Source organism: Helianthus annuus, chromosome 8 (assembly GCF_002127325.2).
Source record: "Helianthus annuus cultivar XRQ/B chromosome 8, HanXRQr2.0-SUNRISE, whole genome shotgun sequence".
Classification (NCBI taxonomy): Eukaryota; Viridiplantae; Streptophyta; class Magnoliopsida; order Asterales; family Asteraceae; genus Helianthus; species Helianthus annuus.
The window spans coordinates 81,321,478-81,346,745 of record NC_035440.2 but is presented as its reverse complement, the minus strand read 5'-3'; the positions used below and the strand labels follow the sequence as shown (position 1 = coordinate 81,346,745).

Below are 25,268 nucleotides of genomic sequence, written 5' to 3'. Positions count from 1 at the left end.
CTGCAGCAAAGTCATCTCGCGCAAGTGGCACAGTAGGTTCAAAACGGGGCATATCCTCGTCATCAGGCAGTTTTGAATAATTGTGGCTCATTGGGGGAGGACATTTTTTGTATCCAATACACTTGGCGTCCCCCTTTTTCTTTTGAACACTGATGATGTGATCCAAAACAAAGCGGGAATTGGAATAACTGTCCAATTTCTGCTTAATTGCATCACATTCGCATCGAGCTGTAGCTAACTCCACCATTTGTTTCTCAATTGTGTCAATTAAATTATTATTAGCATGTTGTTTTCTCAAAACAGCCTTTTGTAATTCAGAAACATCATGTTTTAATGACTTAATTGTTTCTTTAAATTCCTTTTCATTTTTGGTTAAAAAGAAGTTAGCTTCAGATGCTTTAGCAAGATCAACAATCAATTCTTGATTGTGTTTTTGTGTGATTTCAAACAGACTTTCCTTTTCTGCATATTCTAGACATTTAGCACATTCAACAACAGCAGAAATAGAATCAGGTTTAGAATCACATACCTGACTGGAATCACTCTCAGGTGTTGGCCTTTCTGCATCAGAATTAATAGCCTCCCTTGATGATTCACATTTAGATCCATCCTCGCTCGAACTTGAACTTGAAGTTGTATCACCCTCAACTGAAGTTGAGACATCTTCATCTGAACTTCTGTCATGTTCAGAACTGTCATCATTTCCCGAGGATTCACCATTGCTTGCATCTTTGACAATTTCAGCATACAACGCCGATTTTGTCTGACTACTGTTCTTTGGATCAAAAGATGATGGTTCTACAGTAGAACGATGGTGTTGTAAACCAACTAGGGTTAAGGGATTTCCATACAAGTCTGTGGTTGAAGCCGGCTTTACAGGAACTTGTATTGGATTGCCAAAACAATCTGTTGTTATTTTCGGTTCACTTTGCCTTTGATTGGTAACTGATGCCCACTGATTTGCAGATATCATGGCAGCTGAACGTGGGGCCATAGCCTGCATCCAAGCAGTCTTGAAATCTATTTCAGATTGAGAAGCAGATGGATCAAATGATTGCGAGGCTAAGGATGTTGTAGTCCACGCGGATGGATCCCATTGACCGTTTGTTCCCATTTCTCCAGTAATTCGAGGTGGTGTGGGAGATTCGGCCCTTGATGGAGATAAAATTTGTACACGTGTATTTTTCACTGTCGAAGATTTGGCCCTTGGCAGTTATCACAAACAACAATCAACAATTTTATTGGCCAATTCGGAGGTGCCTTGGGCGGTGATCACCAACCAACAGAAGGCAGTCCCTTTGGGCGGTGATCACAAACAAAACAACCGAATTTTATTGGATGTCTTGGGTGGTACATTGGGCCTTGAACTCCTCCATTTAATTTAAGCACATGGACATTGCTTTGGACAGTTTTAATTGAACCCCAACAACAAATAAATAAAAGTGCCTTGGGCCGAGAACCAAAACAACAACCAATCAAATTTAATTGGCCAATTTGGGGCGGTGCACAATGGCCGATTGAAACTTCATTCTCTTAGTGGGCGGTGGAATGGTCGGTGATCAAATAACCAACAAATGGCAGTCCCCTCTTTTTTTTTATTTATTTGTGACGGTGCACTACAAACAATAAACAACAAAAGTATTTGACCACTTGGGTGGTGCACACAAGCAATAAAGTTTATTGGTTACTTGGGGGCGGTGCACCACACTTCAACAAAACATCCTTCGAATGGTTGATCAAAAAATTTTTGAGTTTTGTGAGATCCTTCGAAATGAAAAGAAAATATCTGATCTTTCGATGGTTGTTGATATGATCCTTCGAATATTAATCCCACAAATATCTTGATCTTTCAAAATTTGTTTGTTGACCCTTCGAAGTTTTACTTGATCTTTCGAAGAACAAAAAGTGTGACCCTTCGAATTTTAGCTTGATCTTTCGAAAAACAAAGATTGACCCTTCGAAGTTGTTTAACTGTGAAGACGACCCTTCGAACAAATAGTTTTGACCTTTCGAAATCAGGTTTGACCTTTCGAATCAGTTGACTGGAAAAGATGATCCTTCGAAATATTATTTTGATCTTTCGAGATATGAAGAAATCAAGAACATTATGAACACAGCAAGAACACGGCGACTGTAAGTTTTCCAGATCTGACGAAACCTGACCCAAGACTTGAACAAAAACCCGGTTTTAAACAAGGTAAAGAGCCTTAGCTCTGATACCACTTGTAGGTCCCTTTTCGGAGGATGACGAACCTAAACCTTGTTATACAAACCCACTAGCGAGTGCGGAATCCAAGCTAGCAAGCAAACCGGATTGAGACAAGCATAAACACAAACACACAAGGGTTCACCGATTAACACCACTGTATTAATACGAATGAAGGTTCCAGTTACAAGCACAATGTTTACAAATCTAACTTGCAAACTCTCTAGTGTGTGTATGTGTGTTTTGATAGAATGCTCTCAACTCACTATGTGCATCTATCTCACAAGTCTCTCAAGTCCCTTTTTAAAACAACACACTACATGGGTATTTATATACCCAGCACAACATGTCTGACCGAAGGATCAAACAGAGTGATCGAAAGATCATCTGTCGATTACAATTGCCTCGAAGGATCTATATTTACCTCGAAGGATGGTATATCCTTCGAGGTTCAACAATATCCTTCGTGGACATCTTTCGAGCTCATCTTAGGATATACATTATCCTTCGATGTCCCACCTTTCGACTCAGACACTTTACAAACATATTTCTAACTGTTGGTCCAAGTCAAACCAGGAGGACGGTTGACTTGGTCAACTTACAGGACTGACAAGGACATCGTTTACATATAGACCGAATACAGACAAAGTACAGACACAAGTGCATCAACACTTCTACGAACTCGTTCTCAAAACCTGAACTCCAAAAAGTGTCGTAAATTAGTGTTTTAAAATAAATAAAAATAAAAATAAAAAAAATGTAAGATAGTGTCGGTTCTCAACGTTGGATACGTTCGTTGGTTGGTTGCGTAAACAGCGCGTAAATTGACTCAATTGTCGTTTTTAACTTGTTTTTCGGTCCGATATCAAGTATGATTCCAAAAAATAGAGAGACGGACACGTATTCTCTAGAAACATGGAAATTCGGAAATACGGGGCATTACAGATCTTGTGTTCTAAAGAGAGAATGTAGAGAGAGGTTAGAGAGAAATGAGGCAGAGAGATAAAATGTTTGTGAATAATGAAGGATGTGGAGGTAGATAGGGGTTTATATACCTAAGTTTTGGTAGAGTGGGTTTGAACTTTGAAGCCCATCAACCAAGCTCATCCTTCTTTAGCCCACCATTGTCTGCACACAACTCCGTTCCAGCTTGTTCTTGCATCAGAATTCTCGTTTTCTCGCGTAAATTTCAATACAAATTAGTTTATAAATTAAAATACTTATTTTTATGCTCAAAATATTAGTATTTTGCTGATATGGCATTAAATGTCGCGCACACGCGCTCTGTGTTGAAATCGCGTAAGTTGATCTACCTGCTGATTCTTGTCGTTTCAATGACCCGAAAGTTACTGTAACTTATAAGCATACTTTTTCAATAATACATAAGTATTTTATACATATTTATTACGATTAACGAACAAATTCTTGTTATCCCATGCACATTGTTGGTCGTATACACGTCAAAACACTATGTATCTCTCCTAATTGCTAACTTTTAAATCTTAAAGATACAATTTCTTTCTTAATCATAAAGTTTAAAATAGAGAGTCAAACATTTGTCTTGAGTTATATTTTCGGTTGAGTCTTTGTTTTCCTGTACACTAATCGGCTTTTTCAATGTTAGTGTGTTCTTAAATAATCATTAGTTTTTATCTACATCTTATTTTAAGATGGTGTTTGTTTTTCTAAAAAAATATATGCATAGGCTCTTCTGTCTGTTCCACGCATACATTGCCATCTGTGTTTGTTTTTTTAAATAAGTTTCATTAAAAAACATTTTCGCGAGCTCTTGTTGGTGCAGACTTGGACCAACCACTTTTAAGATCTTCTAAGGTTTGTAGAGGATTAAACACCACCACCGTCCATCACCATCACCACCACCACCGTCCACCACCCTCGTCCAACACCACCACCCATCATCCACGTCCACCTCCCACAACCACCGCCACTAGGGATGGGATTGGTATCGTACCGGTACCGGTACCGAAAATACTGATATCGAATTTGAACAAAACTGGGTACCAAATACCGTACCAAATATATAGGTATCGTACGGATACGAGTATTTTCGATACAGTACCCGCTTTGGTACCATTTTGTTTTATATAGTTTTTAAGCACTTGTACAGAGTACTAAACAGGTAAAATTGACATGAGTACCAATATAGTACGGGTGCCAAATATGTAGAATTGGTACGAGTACGAATACGATACAGGTACCGTATAGGTAAAATCAATACAAGTACTATAAATACCATAACACGAAATAAAACATAATATAAAAAACTTTTAAAGGTCTATATAAAAATGAGTACCGATATATGTACCAAATACCTAAAATTGGTATGGGTACATGTACGGTACGGGTACGAGTACGAGTATTTGGGAAAAAAGCTCGTCCCTAACCGCCACCACCATTGTCCGTACACCACCCACCAGTTTATATGTGTGTGTGTGTATATATATATTAAGGCCCTTTAGCTATCTTTCAATGATCTCGTGAAGTCCCCCTAGGTATTAGCATGTGATTCTTCCAACTTAACAATCTTCTTCACCGCAAGGCGTGTGACGTACCAGGATCCAGCCACTAATCACATTGAACTAACATTAATACAATAAATAAAAATTCCCATTCAATGTAATTAGAAAGTTCAAAACATTTGTTCAAAACATGTTTACGTTCAGCGGAAGCATAATTCGTTGTTTTAGTAACTCAAAACCAAAGTATGTAAAAACAATCAATACTCCTTGTCTTTACACTGGTCACGACCCATGACCACTCCAGCTCCCTAGACTGCAAGTCCCACATCAAATACCTATTGACCTGCAAGCATGCAGAAAAAGTGTATCAACATAAAGCTGGCGAGTTCACAGTTTTGTAAAACGTTTAGTTGCCAAGTGTTTAGTTTCAAAGCATGTTGATAATAACCCGATGCCGCAAGACAGCTGTTGTTTGCCCTTCCCCAATGCCTATCAACATTGGTCGAGTGATTAAGGTCATTAGTTCACTCACGTCCTATCCAGGTACGTCGTGAGGGTGTCAAACCTAATAGCGCTATCAACTAATAACCCCATTGCCCTCCAAGCAACTAGTTCGGTAGTAAGATGGGACTTAAGGTGATAGTTTTGAGTGTATTATCCAACATCAACAGTTATAACGTATCCCCTCCAGGGATAAAAGTGTGTCAAGTATCCCCTACAGGGATGTAAGTTTGTTTGTTTGTCCCCACTAGACGCATGCTTGTGAAAAGAGCAGTAAACTCACCTTAGTTTGTCCCCACTAGACGCAAGAATAAACCATGTATGACAATCAGGTTACATCTAATGTATTCATCACATAACACATATAACATGCAAGTTAGGCTAGTCACATAGCACATAAAGTATGTGGGCCAGGCTTAGACTTTTCAACAAAAGCCCAATGTGTAAATCAGTAAACAGTGTACGACCCAAGTTCTGCTGATGGGCCAATGATCAACGTATGGCCCTAGTGGATGTTAAAGTTGGTTTCGAGTGAAACATCAGTCGAAACACAAGATCTTGAGTCGAAACCGATGATCTCAAGTGACAAGTTCATTAGTCGAAACCTCAAGGTTTCGGGTCACGTCCCGAGTCGGAACCGAGGTGGTCTCGAGTCCTATGGTGTTTAGTTTTGTGTCAAAACTGAGAGATTCCGAGTCAGAGGCAGATGGTTGCAACTCGCAACCTTGGTCGAAAACTCGTCCCATTCAACTGGTCAAATATCTTATTAACTTCTATTCCGAAAAATCAGTTAACACTTTATCACATTCCTAATCAGATCAAACAACTTTTTTTATTACTATTAACATGTTCATCTCTATTTGACATATAAAAGATGTACCATCAAATGCTTTTTAAAAGTCTAATCTTCATGTTAGCTCTTCACCACGCTTCTCTAGCTTGTCTTTAGCTTCTCTAAGGGCCCATCCTTCAAAAAGTTTAAAACTTTTGCAGATAAATTATGAGTAGGTTACGCTCCAGTAATAAAAAGAAAATACAACGCTTTACGGAAATAAGAACTTCCTCTGAAGAAGGAAGTGACTTACGAAAGCCATGTTTTGCAAAATGCAGAAGGAGTTAGGCAGGTGGTGGGTTTTTTATGATAAAATAACATTATCGAACTAATGAGAAATATGATAGAGAAATGTGTTTGATCTAGAAAAAGAAGAAGACACGTAGGATGAAAACCATGTTAACAGCAAAAAAGAGAGCATGTAAAAAAACTCAAAATAATTTAACTATATTGGGTAAAAAATAAAAATCATGTTAACAAATAACAACAAAGATAAAGTAAATAAAAAAACCTTAAAATAATTTAATTATGCTAGGTAAAAATAGATTAAATTTATTTTACCATCCATTGGCTATTGGCTAATAACAATAATATATATATAGTTAAAATAAAAATAGAAATAAAATTGAAAATTAAAAGAACCCTAAACTAAACTAAAGCAGCCGTCCTCCTCTTGTCTATCTCCCTGTTGGCTCCGCGATCTTGTAAACCTAAAAACCAAACAGCCGAGCCGAGAGATCTTCTTTCTTTCATTCTACGATTCAGCAGGTCAGCCAGCAAGCAGGTAAGCTTCGATTAGCCACCATTTCTTCTCTATTACATTTCAATTGTTGCCATTATCGTCGTCCCTTGCGAACCCGGATCCTGTTCGTACCGCGGACGAACCAAAACGAAAATCACCAGCGAATTATGTGACTATGACCAGCAGGATACTGTTAGTAAGCCATGTCTTGAATTTTATTAAGATATTTTTTTTGTTTAATCTAGACCAGTATCCAATATGCCTTCTCTTAGACTGGTAACTTGAATCGAGTAATGTGATTTCATGTCTATTTAGTTGGTTTGATTAATAATTTTACAGTTGTAACTCATTTCTAGACACGATTCAATCTTTGCAGTACCCGACATGGCTCTGCTGCAACAGTAAAAAAAATAAAATGTCTACAATCAACATCATGAGCAAATCACGAGTGTCAAAAGCCATTCTCAACCGGCTGAAGAAACCTGCTCATTCTTTTTCCCGAACATTTTCTACATCACAACGGTGGCAGCAGTATGTTCTTGCTAACCAAACACCAGTTTTTACTACCAATCATAACGGGAACGGAAATAGGCTATTCTCATCCATGCCCTCCTATGCCGGTGATAGAGTTGTACGTGAGCTTTTAGCTGAAGTCGAGCGCGAAAAGCAGAGGGAGAGAGAGCAGAGAAAAAAGGCCGGTTTGGGTACGGCTGATATAGATGCTGAGGACGACGAGGATTACATGGGTGTGGCCCGACTCATTGAGAAACTGGAGAAAGAGAATCAAAAGCAAGTTGACCCCCGTATACTTAACATGAGGGAAGAACCCACTGATTCCGAAAGTGAAGAAGACGACCATAGGTTCACTCATGAAGCAATTCAACAAAGACAAGAAATCTTACAGAAGAAATTCAGACGTCATGAAGAGCTTCTTGATAACTTCACTAAATCCGGTACGTTTTCTTGTTGCCTAACCTTTTATTATTATTATTATGCTGCTGCTAGATGTCGCGATTTCGACACGTTTAATTATGAACCAGTGGATTTCGTAATAGCAACTTAAAAAGGAACAATAAAATACACGGATGGTCCCTATGGCTTGCACTTTGTAACACATCTAAAGGTTTTAGCATGTCCAACTTAGGGACTAAATGCGTTACAAAGTGCAAACCATTGGGACCATCCATGTACTTTTAGAAACCGTTGGGGACTAAATGCGTTCCAACCACAGGGACCATCTGTGTTCTTATCTTGGTTTTAAATTGCGTGATGCGTTTAGTCCAAAAATCTGATGCGTGATGCGCGACATCACGTATGTGATGCGTTCTTTATAAAAAAATAGTTAAAAATTATTTATACATAAAAACTTATAAAAACATACTTAAAGTAAAACAACTGACGTAATTAGAAGATAAGAGTTGTGTTTTTTTGGTTCAAATCAAGCATACTAAGATGTTAATTATGGAAAAAACCGAACACAGTTCATAAAATCTGGAAAAAAAAGCATAAGAAACAATGTTGCGTGCATCAGAGCGCATTATGCGAAATGCGCGCAATATTCTCGCATCAACTGTTGCGATGCGCCCTCATTAGCGCATCGGGCGCATCACGCATTATGCGCGCATAATGTGCGTATTTTAAAACCAAGCGTACCATTACTTGTTGTTGTCACATACTTGGTTTATAAACTTATGCTCGTTTTTTTTGAAACGGTAATATCACCTTTGGTCAGATGACATTGATGATGCTTTCAAGTGGATGAACAAAATCGACAGATTTGAGGAGAAACATTTAGCCCTGCGGCCGGAGTATCGCGTGATCGGTGATTTGATGAATCGGCTGAAAGAAGCCACCGGAAAGGACAAATTTCTTCTTCAACAAAAGCTTAATAGGGCGATCAGATTAGTTAAATGGAAGGAAGCGTATGATCCGAATAATCCTGCTAACTACGGAGTCATTCAAAACATGCAATCGCAACATGATCCTGCTGAAGATGCCGATGCTGAAAGGAAAAAACTGTTGATAAAAGGCGTGTCAAATGATGAAGAAGAAGAAGAAGAGTTTGATGAGGCTAAAAAGACTGATGATTTAGTGTTGGAAAAGTTAAATTTTATTGATAAGATGCTTGAAGAGAAATTAGCACAGTTGGATCACACTTTTGGAAGAAAAGGTAAGGTTTTGGAGGAAGAGATTAGAGATCTTGCTGAAGAGAGAAATTCGTTGACCGAGAGGATTAGAAGACCGCAATTTAGAAAAGTAAGCATTTTTTCTTTCAAATTATTTTATGAGTAAATTACAAAAAACGTCCTTTATGTATGTCACTTATTGCAAATTGTGTCCTTTGTCTTCAATAATTACAGAAAATGTACTCGATGTTTGCAAACCCTTGCAAGTTATGTCCTTTAGCCCTAACTCAGTTAATTTTTGTGGTTAAATCTGACCAAATGGACCCCACATGAGAGTAAAATGACCAAAATACCCTCATGTGGGGTCCATTTGGTCAGATTTAACCACAAAAAATTAACTAAGTTAGTGCTAAAGGACATAACTTGCAAGGGTTTGCAAACATCGAGTACGTTTTCTGTAATTATTGAAGATAAAGGACACAGTTTGCAATAAGTGACATACATAAAGGACGATTTTTGTAATTTACTCTTATTTTATTTTAGAGTAAAGTACACGGATGGTCCCTGTGGTTGGCTAAAATTTTGGATTTGGTCCATAGCTTTCCAAAAGTTCATGGATGGTCCCCATGGTTTCTACTTTATAACACATTTAGTCCCCAACTTTTACCAAAAGTACATGGATGGTTCCTGTGCTTTGCACTTTGTAACGTATTTAGCCCCTAACTTGGTGCAAACCACATGGACCATCCATGTGACCAAATCCAAGATTTTGATTAACTACAGGGACCATCCATGAATGTTATGATGAATTATCCTTGATAATATTAAAAAAAAAAAAAAACATTAACATAATGGTATAAAATCAATGATATTAACTTTAATATCACTGTTTAAATGACCAACATATAACTAGTAACTACATTTTTCTTGACGTGGCGTCATTTAATAAGCTTTAGGATTTTGGAATCCTCAGCATTAGATACAAGAATTTTTAGTAACAAGTTATTAGCTGTTTTTATGTAAATGTGATACCGATACTTCTTCTCTTTAAGTTTATGAAATTTACAATTATTAACCATCTTTATCAATTACCATACAGTGAATAATTATACGTTTGTTAAATAACATGGGACTTTGTGCATATTTCTCCCATGTTTCTTATATTTAACGCTCGTTTAATTCAATGACAGGGTTTTGATGTGAAACTTATCGATGTCAATCGAACATGTAAAGTTACAAAGGTAAGCCATTACTAGTTTCTATAATTTATTTGTTATGCTTAGACTATGGGGTATGGGGCGTGGGTTGGTACAAACGCCCAAGTCAACACCCCGGGTGGGCTTGGGTTTCGGCGTGGCTCCTTGGGCGGGGGTTTCAGCCCAGGCGTTGGGTGGGCCTAGCGGTCTTCCGTGGCCGGCTCTCATTGGCTGGGTTGGCTAGGCTATAGGTGGCTAGGATTTTAATAATAATTTTAGGTTTTTTTTTTTTTTTTAAAATTTTGTGTGTATTTTTATAATAATTGAAAAAAAAATTATAACACGTGGCCAACCCACGCGGGCTAGCCATACCGACCCAACATGCAACTGCTCGAAGTCCACGTGTCACCATACGGGCCCCACGATCTTAGGAAGTTTTTGACAATTGTGATTGTTGTTTTTACAGGGAGGGCAGTTGGTTAAATATACAGTAATGGTTGCTTGTGGTAATTATCACGGTGTCATTGGTTTCGCCAAGGCAAAAGGCCCAGCAGTCCCCACTGCGTGTCAGAAGGTAATTTGTTCTTCTTCTCATGTTCTTTTTTTTTAAATAATAATAATCAACAGCACAACCTACGTCTTTTGTACCGTGACAGGCTCATGAGAAATGCTTTCAAAATCTGCATTATGTCGAACGACATGAAGATCATACAATTGCACATGCGATTCAGACTTCTTATAAGAAAACCAAGGTTTGTGTTGTGACCTTTGAGAAACGGAATAGATAAATGAGTTTGGTTTGGTTTAATTAAGTTTCTGTTTTAGGTGTATCTTTGGCCCGGCCCGACTCAGGGTGGCATGAAGGCTGGCAGAACTGTCCAAACTATCTTAAATCTAGCTGGTTTTAAGAATGTGAAGTCTAAGGTAAAAAAAAAAACACAAAAGTCATTTCGCTTTTAGGTGATTGTGTCCTTCCTAACTTTTGGTGTTTTAGGTTGTTGGGTCCCGAAATCCTCATAACACAGTGAAAGCTCTTTTCAAGGGTCTAAATGCGGTAAGTAGGACACTAGGAAATGTATATTATTTCAATATTAACATGTATATGATATGATATTTGTCCTTGAATCAACAGATTGAAACGCCCAAAGACGTGCAAGAGAAGTTCGGGCGTGTCGTTGTGGAGTCGTATTTGCTATGATGCGATGATTTTGATCAGTCAATGTGTTGGATGCCATATGATGTGGACCATGAAAAAGCAGCAACTAGAGTAGAGCACATTTACAAAATTAATAATGGGACATTTTGCTAGTTGACATCACATTTATCATAGATAGACGTCCTGTCAACTTTACGGCTATACGCCAAGACCGTTTCTTTTCTTAAAACCATGTTTAAAAAATGTGCTTTACATTCAAAATATTAGTCTCTGACCGGGTACAAGTCGCCGTACTTATATTTAGACTTGGTTATAAAGTCTTCTCTAAAAATACGAGGGATCTCTTTTCATCTCATGAATGGATTCTAGGAGACTTCGTAAATTCCACCAAATCAAAGGAGTTGACATTTTTGACATCTCTTGACACCCCTACTTTTCATAGGGGTCTTGCCTCATGATTTTCTTGGCAAGCATTTGGCTGTTGACGTGTCCTCCGCACCCACTTGAATGAGCTTGTTCAACAATGTATGCTCGAGTATGCACACCTTCCCAATATATACTAAAAAGGGATCTATAACTCACTTGCTAAGCACTACTGTTATGATAACCTTGCGGGCATTGCATGGGATTATCTTTCTGTAATTTATGTTTGCGTTTTCTTTTATGGTGTATGCCCCACTTGCGGTATGCACATATAATTTATGTTTGTGTGTTCTTTTACAAGTTCATTATTACTATAAAGGTGCCAACACATATCAAGGAACAATACATATCAATATCAAATATCAAATATCAAACATAAAAACATAACTGTCGGTCACAAATTTGTGTTGTAAGCACTTGCAACTAAGTACAAGTCATTTTTTAGTTTTAGAGTGGCTCCAAGAGTCTCACTTCTATCAATATTCTCTAGATTTACTCCATTTGGAAGCTCCTAGTTGAAGTGGTAGAGTAGCCTAGTAAGAACAAGCTCTACAATGGCCAAACCCATAGTTAAGCCTGGACAAATTCTTCTTCCGGCGCCAAATGGGAGATACTCAAAATATGTTCCCTTAAAGTCAATTGAACTCTCGCTAAATCTTTCTGGTATGAAACTCTCAGGATTATTCCAGTAGTCTGGATCACGCCCTATTTTCCATATATTGATAGTAATTTTGGTATTCACGGGAATATTATATCCACCAATTTCGCACTTTTCCCGACACTCTCTAGGGATTAACGGAATAGGGGGATGCAACCTCAACGTTTCGTTGATCACTAGGCTTAAGTATTCAAGATCTTCAATATCCGACTCATAAACCTTTTTCTTACCCTGGAAAACCCGCCTAATCTCTCCTTGTAGTTTATGCATTACCCTTGGATTTAGCATTAGTTCAAACATTGCCCACTCGATTATCACCGAAGCTGTATCTGTACCGGCTGCAAACATATCCTATATCAATATTCAATAGCATGAAAAGAGGATTAGCTTAAAACATTAACATTTCAGTTTGTTTATGTCAAGAGACACAAGATGCAAGTATTTTATGATACCTTCGACATAAATGAGCCAATGTCCATTAAAAGGAAAATAGAAGTTTCTTTTAAGTTTTAACAGATTTTCTGATATAAATATATCTTAACCCACATCATACAAGTTTTAATCTTCTAGGTTGTAGAGCACACCACTTAAATCACCAAAAAAATGGAAGTAAATGGCATAGAGTTGGTTTTTTTTTTTTTTTTTTTGAAAGGAACACTTCATTAAAAAACACACCCACACCCGAAAACTGGGGGGGGGGGGGGAACACAAGAAGCTACATATAAACAAATTTACACCAATCCGACCAAGAAATAGAACTATGCTTCGATCTATGTTTGAACCATAAAAAACCTAACGATCTAACTTCACTGAAAACGTCTTCCACCTTGACTACGACACCTGAGAATACCGCCCTATTCCGGACCAGCCACAAACACTAACATGAAACATAAATAATACCTTGAATGATTGCTTTGTCCTTGGCCTTAATAGAGTTCCCATTATGAATTTCCACCAAATCTTTAAACAAAAAGCAAAAATGGGAGGGATTCGGCACCATCGACTAATTTTTTGCCACAAAAGTAAAAAAAAAGGGTAATTGCACGGTACCCCTGACCGCGGGAGGGATCCCCCTCCCCAAGCTAGCGACCCGACAACGCTGCCTGACGGTGACTAAATGGCATAGAGTAATGATCCATCTATGGCAAGCATATGTATTTTTAACGAGTCAACGTATGGTTGTTTTAAAAGTTCGTGGCTCGAGACTCGCTCAAAGGTCATCTTACTTGTTTGACTCATCTAAACTATAGCCTAACTTTTATCATATGTTAATTACTTAATTATAATCCAAATTTTACATTAGGCAAACTTATGCATTAAACTTAGGATCATAAATTCGGTAGTTGTAAATTATGCATTATGTGTATGTTAAAAATATTGCTTATATACACACACCAATACCAATATGGGTAAAAAAATACAAAATTTAAAAACTAGACGAGTTAGTGGAGTTTTTTTATGAGTCGAACTCGAGCTCAATATTTTTGCTCGTGAAAAAAAAAACGTGCGAAGCCGAGCTGGCCCGTTTAACTTCGAGCCCGAGCCCCAACCCAAACCGACTGTCTCGAATCTACTCTTCACAGAGCAAGTTAATGGAGTACTGACCAGAATTACTGCTTTGATGTTATCATAAGTCAACGGAAACTGAAGCCCTCCATCATCTTTAAGCCTCAACAAAACATCAAGCAGATCCTCATTTTGCTCAGTCCGACCGCCACCGGCACGACACTCCTGGTGGTCGGAGATTATACCGTCTAACATCTTATCAATCTTGCTATGAATCCTCATCAACTTTCCCCTCATTCCAGTCACCAAATGCAGCACTTTAAACGATGGAAACAAATCACACACATCAAACCCACCAGACAACGACACAAGCTGTTCAATCAACTCAACAAGCATCCCATGATCCTTGCATCTACTTCCAACCGCCACCCGAGTTGCAATAACATTAATTGTAGAAAAAATCTTCTCAGTAAGATTAATTGTCACCGGTCCTTTGTTAACCATGCATTCCACGAGGCTCCATGACTCCTGATCACGAATGGACTTGAAAGACCCGACTTTCTTGGCACTTAGCAGCTCCAAGATGCAGATTTTACGCATTTGTCGCCAGTATTCACCGTAAGGGGAGAAGATGACGTCGGTGTAGTTGTATCCGACTATTTCAGCACTCAGAAGCTTGGGTCGGTTTGCTAAAGATAAGTCGTTGGTTTTCATGACTTGTTTAGCTAAATCAGGTGAGGAGATTACGACGAAAGTGAATTCGCCGAGGCGTAGGTGAAAGATTGGGCCAAGGTTTTGGGATAAGTTTGTGAGAGCAATATGTGGGAGTGATCCTAAGAGGTGGTGTAAGTGGCCTATTAGAGGGAGCTTCCATGGTTGTGGAGGGAGGTTGTTGTTTGTATGAGGTGAGGTGGAGGTTTTGAGTTTGGTGAATAGGTAGAACAAGGTAAGGAAGAAGATGATGAGTGAAAGAGAAATATGGTGCTCCATTGTTACTTCAAGTGCTTGATTGGGATCATAGAGGTTTTTATTTTGTTTAGTTATTGTTTATAGAGTTGACAAAGTTAGCATGTGGGAAGGTTGATTTGTAAACTATTTTTTATTTGATTATTTCGTTATTTTAGTAAATGAGATTAGTTAAATTAAAAGTAGGATCCACTCTAGTAGGTGTCATTTTTGATGTTAGGCAGAGGCGATTTTGATAATTTACGTACCATGTTCGAGCTCAAAAAAAAATGTGTTCTTTCGTAATATTTTATTATTACTAAAAAAATCAAATTAGTATTGGGTTTGGTAAACCTAATGCCAAGTGAGGTAAATTCTAAACCATAAAAATAATTTGTAAACGGGCCTATATTGGAATTGGTATGTGTTTACTATTTAAAAAAATAACATATATATATATATATATATATATATATATATATATAGGACAAAGATCCGTTAGGAACCACCCTTTATTGCGAGAACCGCGAGAACCAGTGTGAACACAAACAGTAATAGCTAAAAAAATCTAAAAAACACCCAAAAAAATTTTTTTTTATTTTTTTACTATTTTTTATATAAAAATCGCTACTTTTAGTATCCAAAAAAAATTTTTTTTTTTTTAAATTTTTTTTTTTTTTTTTTAAATTTTTTTTTTTTGACTACTAAAAGTAGCGATTTGAACATAAAAAATAGTAAAAAAATAAAAAAAAAATTAGATTTTTTTTTGATTTTTTTTTGATTTTTTTAGATTTTTTAGGGTTTTTGGGGGTTTAGTTTTTAGCATTTTAGCTTGGGGGGGGGGGGGGGTTTAGGTTTTTGGGGGGTGGGGGAGGGGGGTTTAGGTTTTGGGGGGGGGGTGGGGTGGGGTGGGGGGTTAGGTTTTTTTTAGGTTTTTTGAGGGTTTTAGTTTTTTAGCATTTAGCTTGGGGGGGGGGGGGGGTTAGGTTTTTTTTGGGGTGGGGGGTGGGGGGTTTAGGTTTTTGGGGGGTGGGGGTTAGGTTTTTTTTAGGTTTTTTGAGGGTTTTAGTTTTTAGCATTTAGCTTGGGGGGGGGGTTAGGTTTTTGGGGGGGGGGGGGGTTAGGTTTTTTTTGGGGGGGGGGGGGGGGTGGGGGGTTTAGGTTTTTGGGGGGTGGGGGTTAGGTTTTTTTAGGGTTTTTTTAGGTTTTTTTAGCTATTTTAGCTTGTGTTCACATTGGTTCTCGCGGTTCTCGCAATAAAGGTGGTTCTCGCATGAACCTTACCCTATATATATATATATATATATATATATATATATATATATATATATATATATATATATATAGGGGAAGGTTCAAATGAAAACCACTAGTTATTGTGAAAACTAACTAAAACCCACTAAAAAGGAGGGGGGGAAGACTTTTAATGAAAGAGGGGTAAAATTGGAACAAAAAATATATAACTTTTCAAACATTTCCCATTTCTCCATACATTATCATTTTAAAACAAAAATGGCACCATAAGATCACAAATTTTCTTATCTTTCATTCAAGTATATTCGAGCATATTTTTTATGACATAAAAAAAGATTTATGGTGTCGTCTTGTTTTCAATACTATTATTATAGTAGTGCACATGTGCAATATAACATGTACTACAATGTGTATTACATGCTTAAAATTAGCTTTTTGATTCTAGTTTTAGCTTTTAGGGTTAGTTTTTTTGGAGGTTTAGGATTAGGATTAGGTTTTTGGGTGTGTGTGGGGGGGGGGTTAGGTTTTTGGGGGGTGGGGGTGGGGGGGTTAAGTTTTTTTCGGGTTTATGTTTAGGGTTTAGTTTTAGGTTTTCGGGAGGGTGGGGGTGGGGGGTTTAGGTTTTGGGGGGTGGGGGGTTTTGGGTGGTGATACATGTGGCGGCTGAAGATCTACGACGTTGAACCCTATCAGATCCTACCTCAAATCTGAAACGGCGGCAGTGAGGGTCACTGGTGGTGACGATGGTGGCACCTGTTGTCGGTGTAAAGTTGGTGGGGATGGTGGTTGTTGGTGGTGGCTGGTTATGGTGAAGAGAAGGAGATAGAGAGTGATGGAAAAGATACAGAGAGATGAAAGACTGAGAGTGTATGTATGTTATATATATATATTACTGAAATACCCTTGCTTTTATTTATAAAATTACTGAAATACCTTTTGAGTTAACAAATATTTTAGATGGAGTTAGAGGCGGGGAGCAAAATGGGAAAAATCATAGTAAACTATTAGAGGAAAATGAGTGTTTTTAAAGTATTAGAGCAAAAACATTAAAACGACCAAACCATAGGGAGGGTGGGGGGTTAGGTTTTTTTTAGGTTTTTTTTAGGTTTTTTGAGGGTTTTAGTTTTTAGCATTTAGCTTGGGGGGGGGGGGGGGGGGTTAGGTTTTTTTTGGGGTGGGGGGGGGTGGGGGGTTTAGGTTTTTGGGGGGTGGGGGGGTGGGGGTTAGGTTTTTTTTAGGTTTTTTGAGGGTTTTAGTTTTTAGCATTTAGCTTGGGGGGGGTTAGGTTTTTTGGGGGGGGGGGGTTAGGTTTTTTTTGGGGGGGGGGGGGGTGGGGGGTTTAGGTTTTTGGGGGGTGGGGGTTAGGTTTTTTTAGGGTTTTTTTAGGTTTTTTTAGGTTTTTTTAGCTATTTTAGCTTGTGTTCACATTGGTTCTCGCGGTTCTCGCAATAAAGGTGGTTCTCGCATGAACCTTACCCTATATATATATATATATATAGGGGAAGGTTCAAATGAAAACCACTAGTTATTGTGAAAACTAACTAAAACCCACTAAAAAGGAGGGGGGAAGACTTTTAATGAAAGAGGGGTAAAATTGGAACAAAAAATATATAACTTTTCAAACATTTCCCATTTCTCCATACGTTATCATTTTAAAACAAAAATGGCACCATAAGATCACAAATTTTCTTATCTTTCATTCAAGTATATTCGAGCATATTTTTTATGACATAAAAAAAGATTTATGGTGTCGTCTTGTTTTCAATACTATTATTATAGTAGTGCACATGTGCAATATAACATGTACTACAATGTGTATTACATGCTTAAAATTAGCTTTTTGATTCTAGTTTTAGCTTTTAGGGTTAGTTTTTTTGGAGGTTTAGGATTAGGATTAGGTTTTTGGGTGTGTGGGGGGGGGGGTTAGGTTTTTGGGGGGTGGGGGTGGGGGGGTTAAGTTTTTTTCGGGTTTATGTTTAGGGTTTAGTTTTAGGTTTTCGGGAGGGTGGGGGTGGGGGGTTTAGGTTTTGGGGGGTGGGGGGTTTTGGGTGGTGATACATGTGGCGGCTGAAGATCTACGACGTTGAACCCTATCAGATCCTACCTCAAATCTGAAACGGCGGCAGTGAGGGTCACTGGTGGTGACGATGGTGGCACCTGTTGTCGGTGTAAAGTTGGTGGGGATGGTGGTTGTTGGTGGTGGCTGGTTATGGTGAAGAGAAGGAGATAGAGAGTGATGGAAAAGATACAGAGAGATGAAAGACTGAGAGTGTATGTATGTTATATATATATATTACTGAAATACCCTTGCTTTTATTTATAAAATTACTGAAATACCTTTTGAGTTAACAAATATTTTAGATGGAGTTAGAGGCGGGGAGCAAAATGGGAAAAATCATAGTAAACTATTAGAGGAAAATGAGTGTTTTTAAAGTATTAGAGCAAAAACATTAAAACGACCAAACCATAGGGAGGAAAACGGAAGTTTAATTTTTTTTTTTTAACTAAAATGGTTGTGAAATGATTTTCAAAAAAGCAAAATACGTCACCGATCCACGTAATACCCAACCATTTGAACAATAACAACCGTCCATTCTCATGCCATGTCATCGATCTGAAAAACAACCCAACCCTCCAATAAAAACACACTTACCTCTCGTATATAACCAACACCCGTAACCTCTTTCAATCACACACCTTCCCCCACATTACTTTACAAACCCTAGAATTTCAATTTCCCTCAAAATCAATGGCACCAAAGGCAGACAAGAAGCCCGCCGAGAAGAAGCCAGCGGAAGAGAAAGCACCGGCGGAGAAGAAGCCAAAGGCCGGAAAGAAACTGCCAAAAGAAGCCGGATCTGCAGCCGCTGATAAGAAGAAGAAGAGAACGAAGAAGAGCGTGGAGACGTACAAGATCTACATCTTCAAGGTGTTGAAGCAGGTTCATCCTGACATCGGAATCTCCGGCAAGGCCATGGGAATCATGAACAGTTTCATCAACGACATATTCGAGAAACTCGCTCAGGAGAGTTCCAGGCTCGCCCGCTACAACAAGAAGCCCACCATCACGTCTCGGGAGATCCAGACTGCCGTACGCCTTGTTCTTCCTGGTGAATTGGCCAAACATGCTGTTTCCGAAGGCACAAAGGCGGTTACGAAATTTACAAGCTCTTAGGGTTTGAAAATGTTAGGTGTTTTATGACTCAATCTAGATTTGATTTAATGTGTTTGTCCAGAGTGCAAAGTTTATGAAATATGTTTGTTATGCAATATAATCTGCCAGTGATACATAGTTTGTAACAATTGCTTCTGATGACCTTATATGTTAAGTCTTAATCATCAAATTTATATTGTAGTTATATTGTGTCAATGGTAACATTATATATTTTACACGCATTCTCTCCTGGAATTCTGTTGTTTAGGATTGTTTATGGTAATGTGATGCTTCACTGACTGTAGGTGACATAAGATGGATGGTTTATATCCGCAACAATTACCATCACTCGAGGCTGGTGCTATTAATTTCTCCGATAAACCTAGGGGCATGAGAGTGTATATTGATAACATGTCATACGAGGTTTATTTTCTTGTCTTTGACTCTAGTATTCGTTTTTAAGGTTGTCCTGGGTTTCTTACCATTGTATTTTCTTTCCATGTTCAAAGCTCCAATAAAATGATCGATAATTATCGCAAGATCAACTGGGTCGCTTGGCACAAGGTGTTCATGCCGAAGAATTATGGGGGTGGGCTGCCTTAGAACGATGAACATGGCGCTTATATCTGAATGGTGGTGGCGTTGGAGGACTATATCAGTTAATCTTTACTCGTACTCTGTTTTTTTTTTTTTTTTTCTTACAGGAACTACTCGTGCTTTCAAAGAGAAAATGGGTACCGTGAGCACAACAACATTATCTAAAGGGGAATTGTCAAAACAGGTATGTATATATCTATATACACTATATAAAGCATTTCAGTGGGACAAAAATGGAATTGAACAAAACAATTTTAAGACGCCATCTGAGGTCTCAGACTAATATATCCCCCATTTTTGTCCTCTGTTTCCAAATATGCCCCCTTGAAACCCTACTGTGTGCATCGTGCCTTCCGTCTTCCATGGCAAATGAAGCATCGCAAACTTGTCTGTCGGTTCAATTTTCCAGACACTAATTGTATTCAATGGGATTGAATGCTCAGGTCGGTTGAAATGGATCTGAGATCGTGGCTGTTTTTATACCTTTCTTCCATTCCTACCCAATTCATCCACCTTTTCTTCATACTCTTTGTACATTCATCAATTCAGAAACCAGAGGCCGGACCACCCAAGCAGCACAACAATCAACACTGATGTCTGTTGCTTAAGGACTCAATCAAGTTCAATCAAAATGGTTCCCCTTGTTCGGAAATCTGCTAAACTGGTGTGTGCTAATCGATGCAATTTCTTAGAGGTTATAAGTTCGACCCACAAGGGTAGCGCCAAGTGAGTGCAACTATAGCCAGGTGGAAATATATTATTTCAAATTGAATTCGAGTTTAGATTTAAAATTTCAGATTTTGTATAACCCAATTCCATTATCTTAAGTGATAAATGATGGCATGAATTATTCATAGAAATTACGATTTACTCCTTCGTCAGTCGCACATTGTTGGTGAAGTGCAGTTGATTGTTAATCACTGCCTCTTGGGTGTCCCCGGAGTAAGAAAAGAGGAGCTAAAGCGCGTTTTAAGCCACCCTCAGGTTTACTTTAAAACGAAAATTACTTATTTACCCATCATCAATTGCATAATGGGTCAAAATAAGGCACCTTTTATAAATTCTTCTTATTGCTTTGTCCAGGATGATTTAGATAACATTACCCGTTTTCTAATACTACCAAGAGAACCTATCATTGTTTTCTAATACTACCAAGAGAACCTATCATTCCGGGGGAACAGACAAACCCCATAAGGTAAAAAGAAAATAATTAACTTTTTTTTTAATCTTTTCAAACATGTTATTAATGCCAAAACTTAATTCTTTTTTTTTTTTTTATTTTCAAGACGAGCATTGTCTTTACATTAGAAGAAGGGCCGGGGTGTTGTTTAAAGCATTAGCGGTGTTTGCTCTAAGGGAGATCAACTTCTCCCATTTCAATTCAACATATTGAAACTGTCAAGAATTCAAATGGTTGTTTGAAGGTTAAACATCACGAGAATAAACTGCATAAAAACAATAATTATACAGTGATACGCATCAACCCAGTGGAAGCGGCCCAAACGTACTAGAGGAAGATAGCCCAGTCGATGAGCCCAAGACCCGACCCAAGAGGCAAATGAGGATTCCTAAAAAGCTGCAAGACTAGGTCGGCCAGATTGCTTGGAGTTGTTAGTTACCATTCCATTATTCACGTTTCCCATTTTCCAGCATGCATTTAGGATGTCTACCATTATCCATACATTTAGGAATCATGCATCCATGTTCATCCTTTATTTCTGCATTGCATTTGTATTTAATCACGTTTGGTTTTGCAATAGAAAATCATCAGAAAATTGCCCCAAGGCTTGATCTTTTCTCTCTACTTGTTCTTGAGTTTGATCCACTTACGGATTACTTACCAATTGGTGCTTTCATTCCCGAATCACCTCCCCACCATGCCATGCCGCCCCGCAAAGACACCACCGGAGACGACCTTCCCCCCACCGTTTCCGATCAACTGTCACAACTTATTATCGCCACTAACAGCTCGTCCTCCCATACTGCCGCCCAGCTCACCGCCCTCATCGAGACCACCACTAACCTAGCCACCCAAATCACAAAACTTACCGATAACATCACCACTGATTCATTTCGCAACGGCACTCCCAAATCCACCGATGATAGCTCTTCATCCAACAACCGTCGCCCCACTCCTAAACCTCCAAAAATTAACCTTCCGTTATTTGATGGATCGAACCCGTTGGGATGGATCTTTCAAGCCGAAAACTACTTTTCATATTACAAAGTCCCACCCGAAGAACGCATTGAACTCACCGCCTTTCACTTGGTTGGTGACGCGTTGTCATGGTATCAAAACCTGGCACACAACGACCTTCTCGGTACATGGCCGACCTTTAAGAGGGACCTCGAGTTGCGCTTCGGACCGTCGACCTATGAAAATCACAAAGCCACCCTCTTTAAACTACAGCAAACAGCATCTGTTTCCGAGTATCAAACGGAATTCGAACGTGTTAGCAATCGCGTTACGGGTCTCTCACGAGAGGCTTTACGAGATTGTTACATCTCCGGATTACGTGCCGACATTCAGAATGAATTAGCCTTGCATAAGCCGGCATCTCTTCATGCAGCATGTGCACTCTCTAGGTTAATTGAGGATAAGTTAAACCCGAACCCAAAGCCCAAGACTTTTTCCTATAACAAACCCACCTATACTTCCTGGGCCCCATCCTCATCGTCATCTTCCACAATAACATCCCCTCCCCAATCAAACCCTAAACCATCACCGCCGCTACTACCCACACCCATGAAATCATCGTCGTCTCTACCGGTTACCCGCCTGTCGCTGGAAGCCATAGCCCAACGTCGAAAGGACGGCTTATGTTTCAGGTGTCCTGAGCGCTACACCCCGGGCCATAAATGCTCGCCTCCGCAGTTCCTTTTTATCGTCGACAACGACGACACGGACCCGATCCTACCGAGACGGAACCAACACCAACCACCGATCAACCACACCCTAAGATGATGTCGTTGTCAGACGCCGCTTTCTTCGGTTTAGCTTCCACCCAGACACTGCGTGTAACGGGTTACATAGCAGGGAAGCCGGTAACCGTCCTCGTGGACTGCGGCAGTACCCACAGCATCCTTCAACCTCGTGTCGCTTCACAACTACAACTGGAATCCAAGTCCATAGTTCCGTTTTCGGTTATGGTTGGGAACGGTCAATTTATTCAATGCACCGGCTATTGTATTAGGTGAGGTGGAGGTTTTGAGTTTGGTGAATAGGTAGAAGAAGGTAAGGATGAAGATGATGAGTGAAAGAGGGATATGGAGCTCCATTGTTACTTCAAGTGCTTGATTGGGATCATAGAGGTTTTTATTTTGTTTAGTTATTGTTTATAGAGTTGACAAAGTTAGCATGTGGGAAGGTTGATTTGTAAACTATATTTTATTTGATTATTTCGTTATTTTAGTAAATGAGATTAGTTAAATTAAAAGTAGGATCCACTCTAGTAGGTGTCATCTTTGATGTTAGGCAGAGACGATTTTGATAATTCACGTACCATGTTTGAGCTAAAAAAAAATGTGTTCTTTCGTAATATTTTATTATTACTAAAAAAATCAAATTAGTATTGGGCTCGGTAAACCTAATGCCAAGTGAGGTAAATTCTAAACCATTAAAATGATTTGTAAACGGGCCTATATTGGAATTGGTATGTGTTTACTATTTAAAAAAATAACATATATATATATATATATATATATATATATATAGGGTAGGGATCCTAAGAGAAGTCCACCCTATTTGAGAAACTTGAGAAGCATTCTGGACCACACATTTTCCTAAGCTTTTCGTAATATACACATATGTATAGTTTAAAATTGACTATATACATATATGTATATTGTCAAATCTTGAATTATACACATATGTATATAGTCAATTTTAAACTATACATATGTGTATATTACGAAAAGCTTAGAAAAAATGTGTGGTCCAGAATGCTTCTCAAGTTTCTCAATTAGCCTAGTGTTTCTCACAAGATCCTAACCCTATATATATATATATATATATATATATGGGTAGGGATCAAGAGTGAACCATGTTTAGATAGTGAACAAAAACGAACAGATCCTGGCCGTTGGATGATGAGATCTTGATTATAGGATTTAAATAATTTTTAAATTAATTAATTAAATGAATAAATTCATATATAATAACCGTACAAGGGCTTTTTTGTAAATTTTTTCATCCTAACAAAACCACCTCAAGGTCAATCAATAACCTCTATCAACTCAGAAAGAAGAATCATCTCCATCCTCTCTCCCTGAAAAGAGATTTCTGCAAAAAGGTTTAACATCAAGAAGAATCAGTTAAACAAGGTATCGTTACACAATGTAGTTTTCATTAAACGATTGTGAATGTCCCATCTTTATACACACAAATCTTCACATCTCTTAATCTAGGGTTTAATTGGGTCTATGAATCAGTCGCTTAGTGGTGTTGTTCTACCGATTTTGTAGTATATTGTTGATATTTGTTCATATGTTTTGGCCGATTGAAGTTTTTGACAAACGATTATGAATGATTCTTCCCTAATGTCTCAGAATCCTTTTGATCCAAAAGCTAGGGCTTAGTTTGCTGGGACTGGTAAACTGATTAGGTGTGTACTTGTTCAAACTTTATCATATACCATTAAGATATATTGTATTTTAGTTTCGACATGTGTATCTTGATTGAGTCTATATCCATTATTCATCTGGGTATTTTGGGGGATTGCAAAATATAAGCATTGTTTAAAATTTGGGTATATTTTGTTGTCTATATAGAAACAAGTATTTGTGTATTTGGTTTGATTACATATTGTAACAAACTATTGTTGTTATGTATTTGTGCCAGTTTAGTAGAATCTTTTAGTTCAATGGCATTGTTTTGTACCAAAAAATGTTGTGAGCTGATGTTCTTTGAAATGGTTTAACCTGTTCGCTTAACTACTATACTAATACACATGTGTAAGTGCTTTGAATACACATGTGTATACACATGGTGGATATTGTTGGGAACATAGGATAAGTGTTTGTGACGAAATACACAAATTTTGAATTTGGTTTACACAAACTATACAATCTATCGATTTAAATGGTCTGAAAAAATGGCTTTTAACTTAAGGTTGTTCAAAATCGTGTAAACTGGTGGCTTAACTGTTATGCTAATACACATGTGTATGAGATGGAAATACACATGTGTTTAAGTATTGAGCAGACTTAATAGTACATATATCTTGGTAATGCGATACATTCTTTTTAGTTGTCATAGTGTTGTCTACTTAATTCTCATGAAGTAAATGTGTAAACGTGTTTGTTTCTATTACTTTTTGAGTTGATTGTTTTAATGGTTTGTTTTAGGTGACGTATAAAGATCAAAATGAGGACTAGTAAGTGGATTTATTGGTATTTGACAATGACGATTTTTTCCTAAAGTCGACTCCGTTAAAAGTGCACATTTTTATTTAGTTTGCTCTGACTTGAAGAATCTGGCGATAACCGTAATC

The 25,268-nt window shown here is 38.2% G+C and overlaps 4 protein-coding genes across 6 annotated transcripts; 3 read left to right on the top strand and 1 right to left on the bottom strand.

Annotated features, from left to right (window-relative positions):
• The first annotated feature begins 6,660 nt into the window (after positions 1 to 6,660).
• LOC110873177 lies at positions 6,661 to 11,538 on the top strand. The gene is made up of 9 exons (XM_022122101.2): positions 6,661 to 6,803; positions 7,138 to 7,714; positions 8,494 to 9,017; positions 10,078 to 10,128; positions 10,550 to 10,657; positions 10,740 to 10,835; positions 10,909 to 11,007; positions 11,078 to 11,137; positions 11,216 to 11,538. The coding sequence occupies exons 2-9, from the start codon at positions 7,177 to 7,179 to the stop codon at positions 11,279 to 11,281; spliced, it is 1,542 nt and encodes a 513-aa protein (XP_021977793.1). The 5' UTR covers positions 6,661 to 6,803; positions 7,138 to 7,176; the 3' UTR covers positions 11,282 to 11,538.
• Positions 11,539 to 11,992: 454 nt separating this feature from the next.
• Positions 11,993 to 14,769, bottom strand: LOC110873178 (premnaspirodiene oxygenase). Its single transcript, XM_022122102.2, has 2 exons — positions 13,926 to 14,769; positions 11,993 to 12,671 (listed from the first exon to the last, which is right to left on the bottom strand). The coding sequence occupies exons 1-2, from the start codon at positions 14,538 to 14,540 to the stop codon at positions 12,174 to 12,176; spliced, it is 1,113 nt and encodes a 370-aa protein (XP_021977794.2). The 5' UTR covers positions 14,541 to 14,769; the 3' UTR covers positions 11,993 to 12,173.
• Positions 14,770 to 18,705: 3,936 nt separating this feature from the next.
• On the top strand, positions 18,706 to 19,384 carry LOC110873181 (histone H2B). The gene has a single exon (XM_022122109.2). It carries the CDS (start codon positions 18,775 to 18,777, stop codon positions 19,198 to 19,200), a length of 426 nt encoding a protein of 141 aa, XP_021977801.1. The 5' UTR covers positions 18,706 to 18,774; the 3' UTR covers positions 19,201 to 19,384.
• A 98-nt stretch (positions 19,385 to 19,482) lies between these two features.
• On the top strand, positions 19,483 to 22,886 carry LOC110873179. Of its 3 annotated transcripts, none has more exons than XM_022122105.2 (6): positions 19,483 to 19,602; positions 19,689 to 19,960; positions 20,220 to 20,522; positions 20,659 to 20,760; positions 20,860 to 20,971; positions 21,063 to 22,886. In XM_022122105.2, the coding sequence occupies exon 6, from the start codon at positions 21,428 to 21,430 to the stop codon at positions 22,739 to 22,741; it is 1,314 nt and encodes a 437-aa protein (XP_021977797.1). In that variant the 5' UTR covers positions 19,483 to 19,602; positions 19,689 to 19,960; positions 20,220 to 20,522; positions 20,659 to 20,760; positions 20,860 to 20,971; positions 21,063 to 21,427; the 3' UTR covers positions 22,742 to 22,886. The 3 variants fall into 3 exon arrangements, with proteins under 3 accessions (XP_021977797.1, XP_021977795.1, XP_021977799.1); XM_022122103.2 differs by having other exon boundaries at positions 20,634 to 20,760; XM_022122107.2 differs by having other exon boundaries at positions 20,326 to 20,760.
• The last annotated feature ends 2,382 nt before the right edge of the window (positions 22,887 to 25,268 follow it).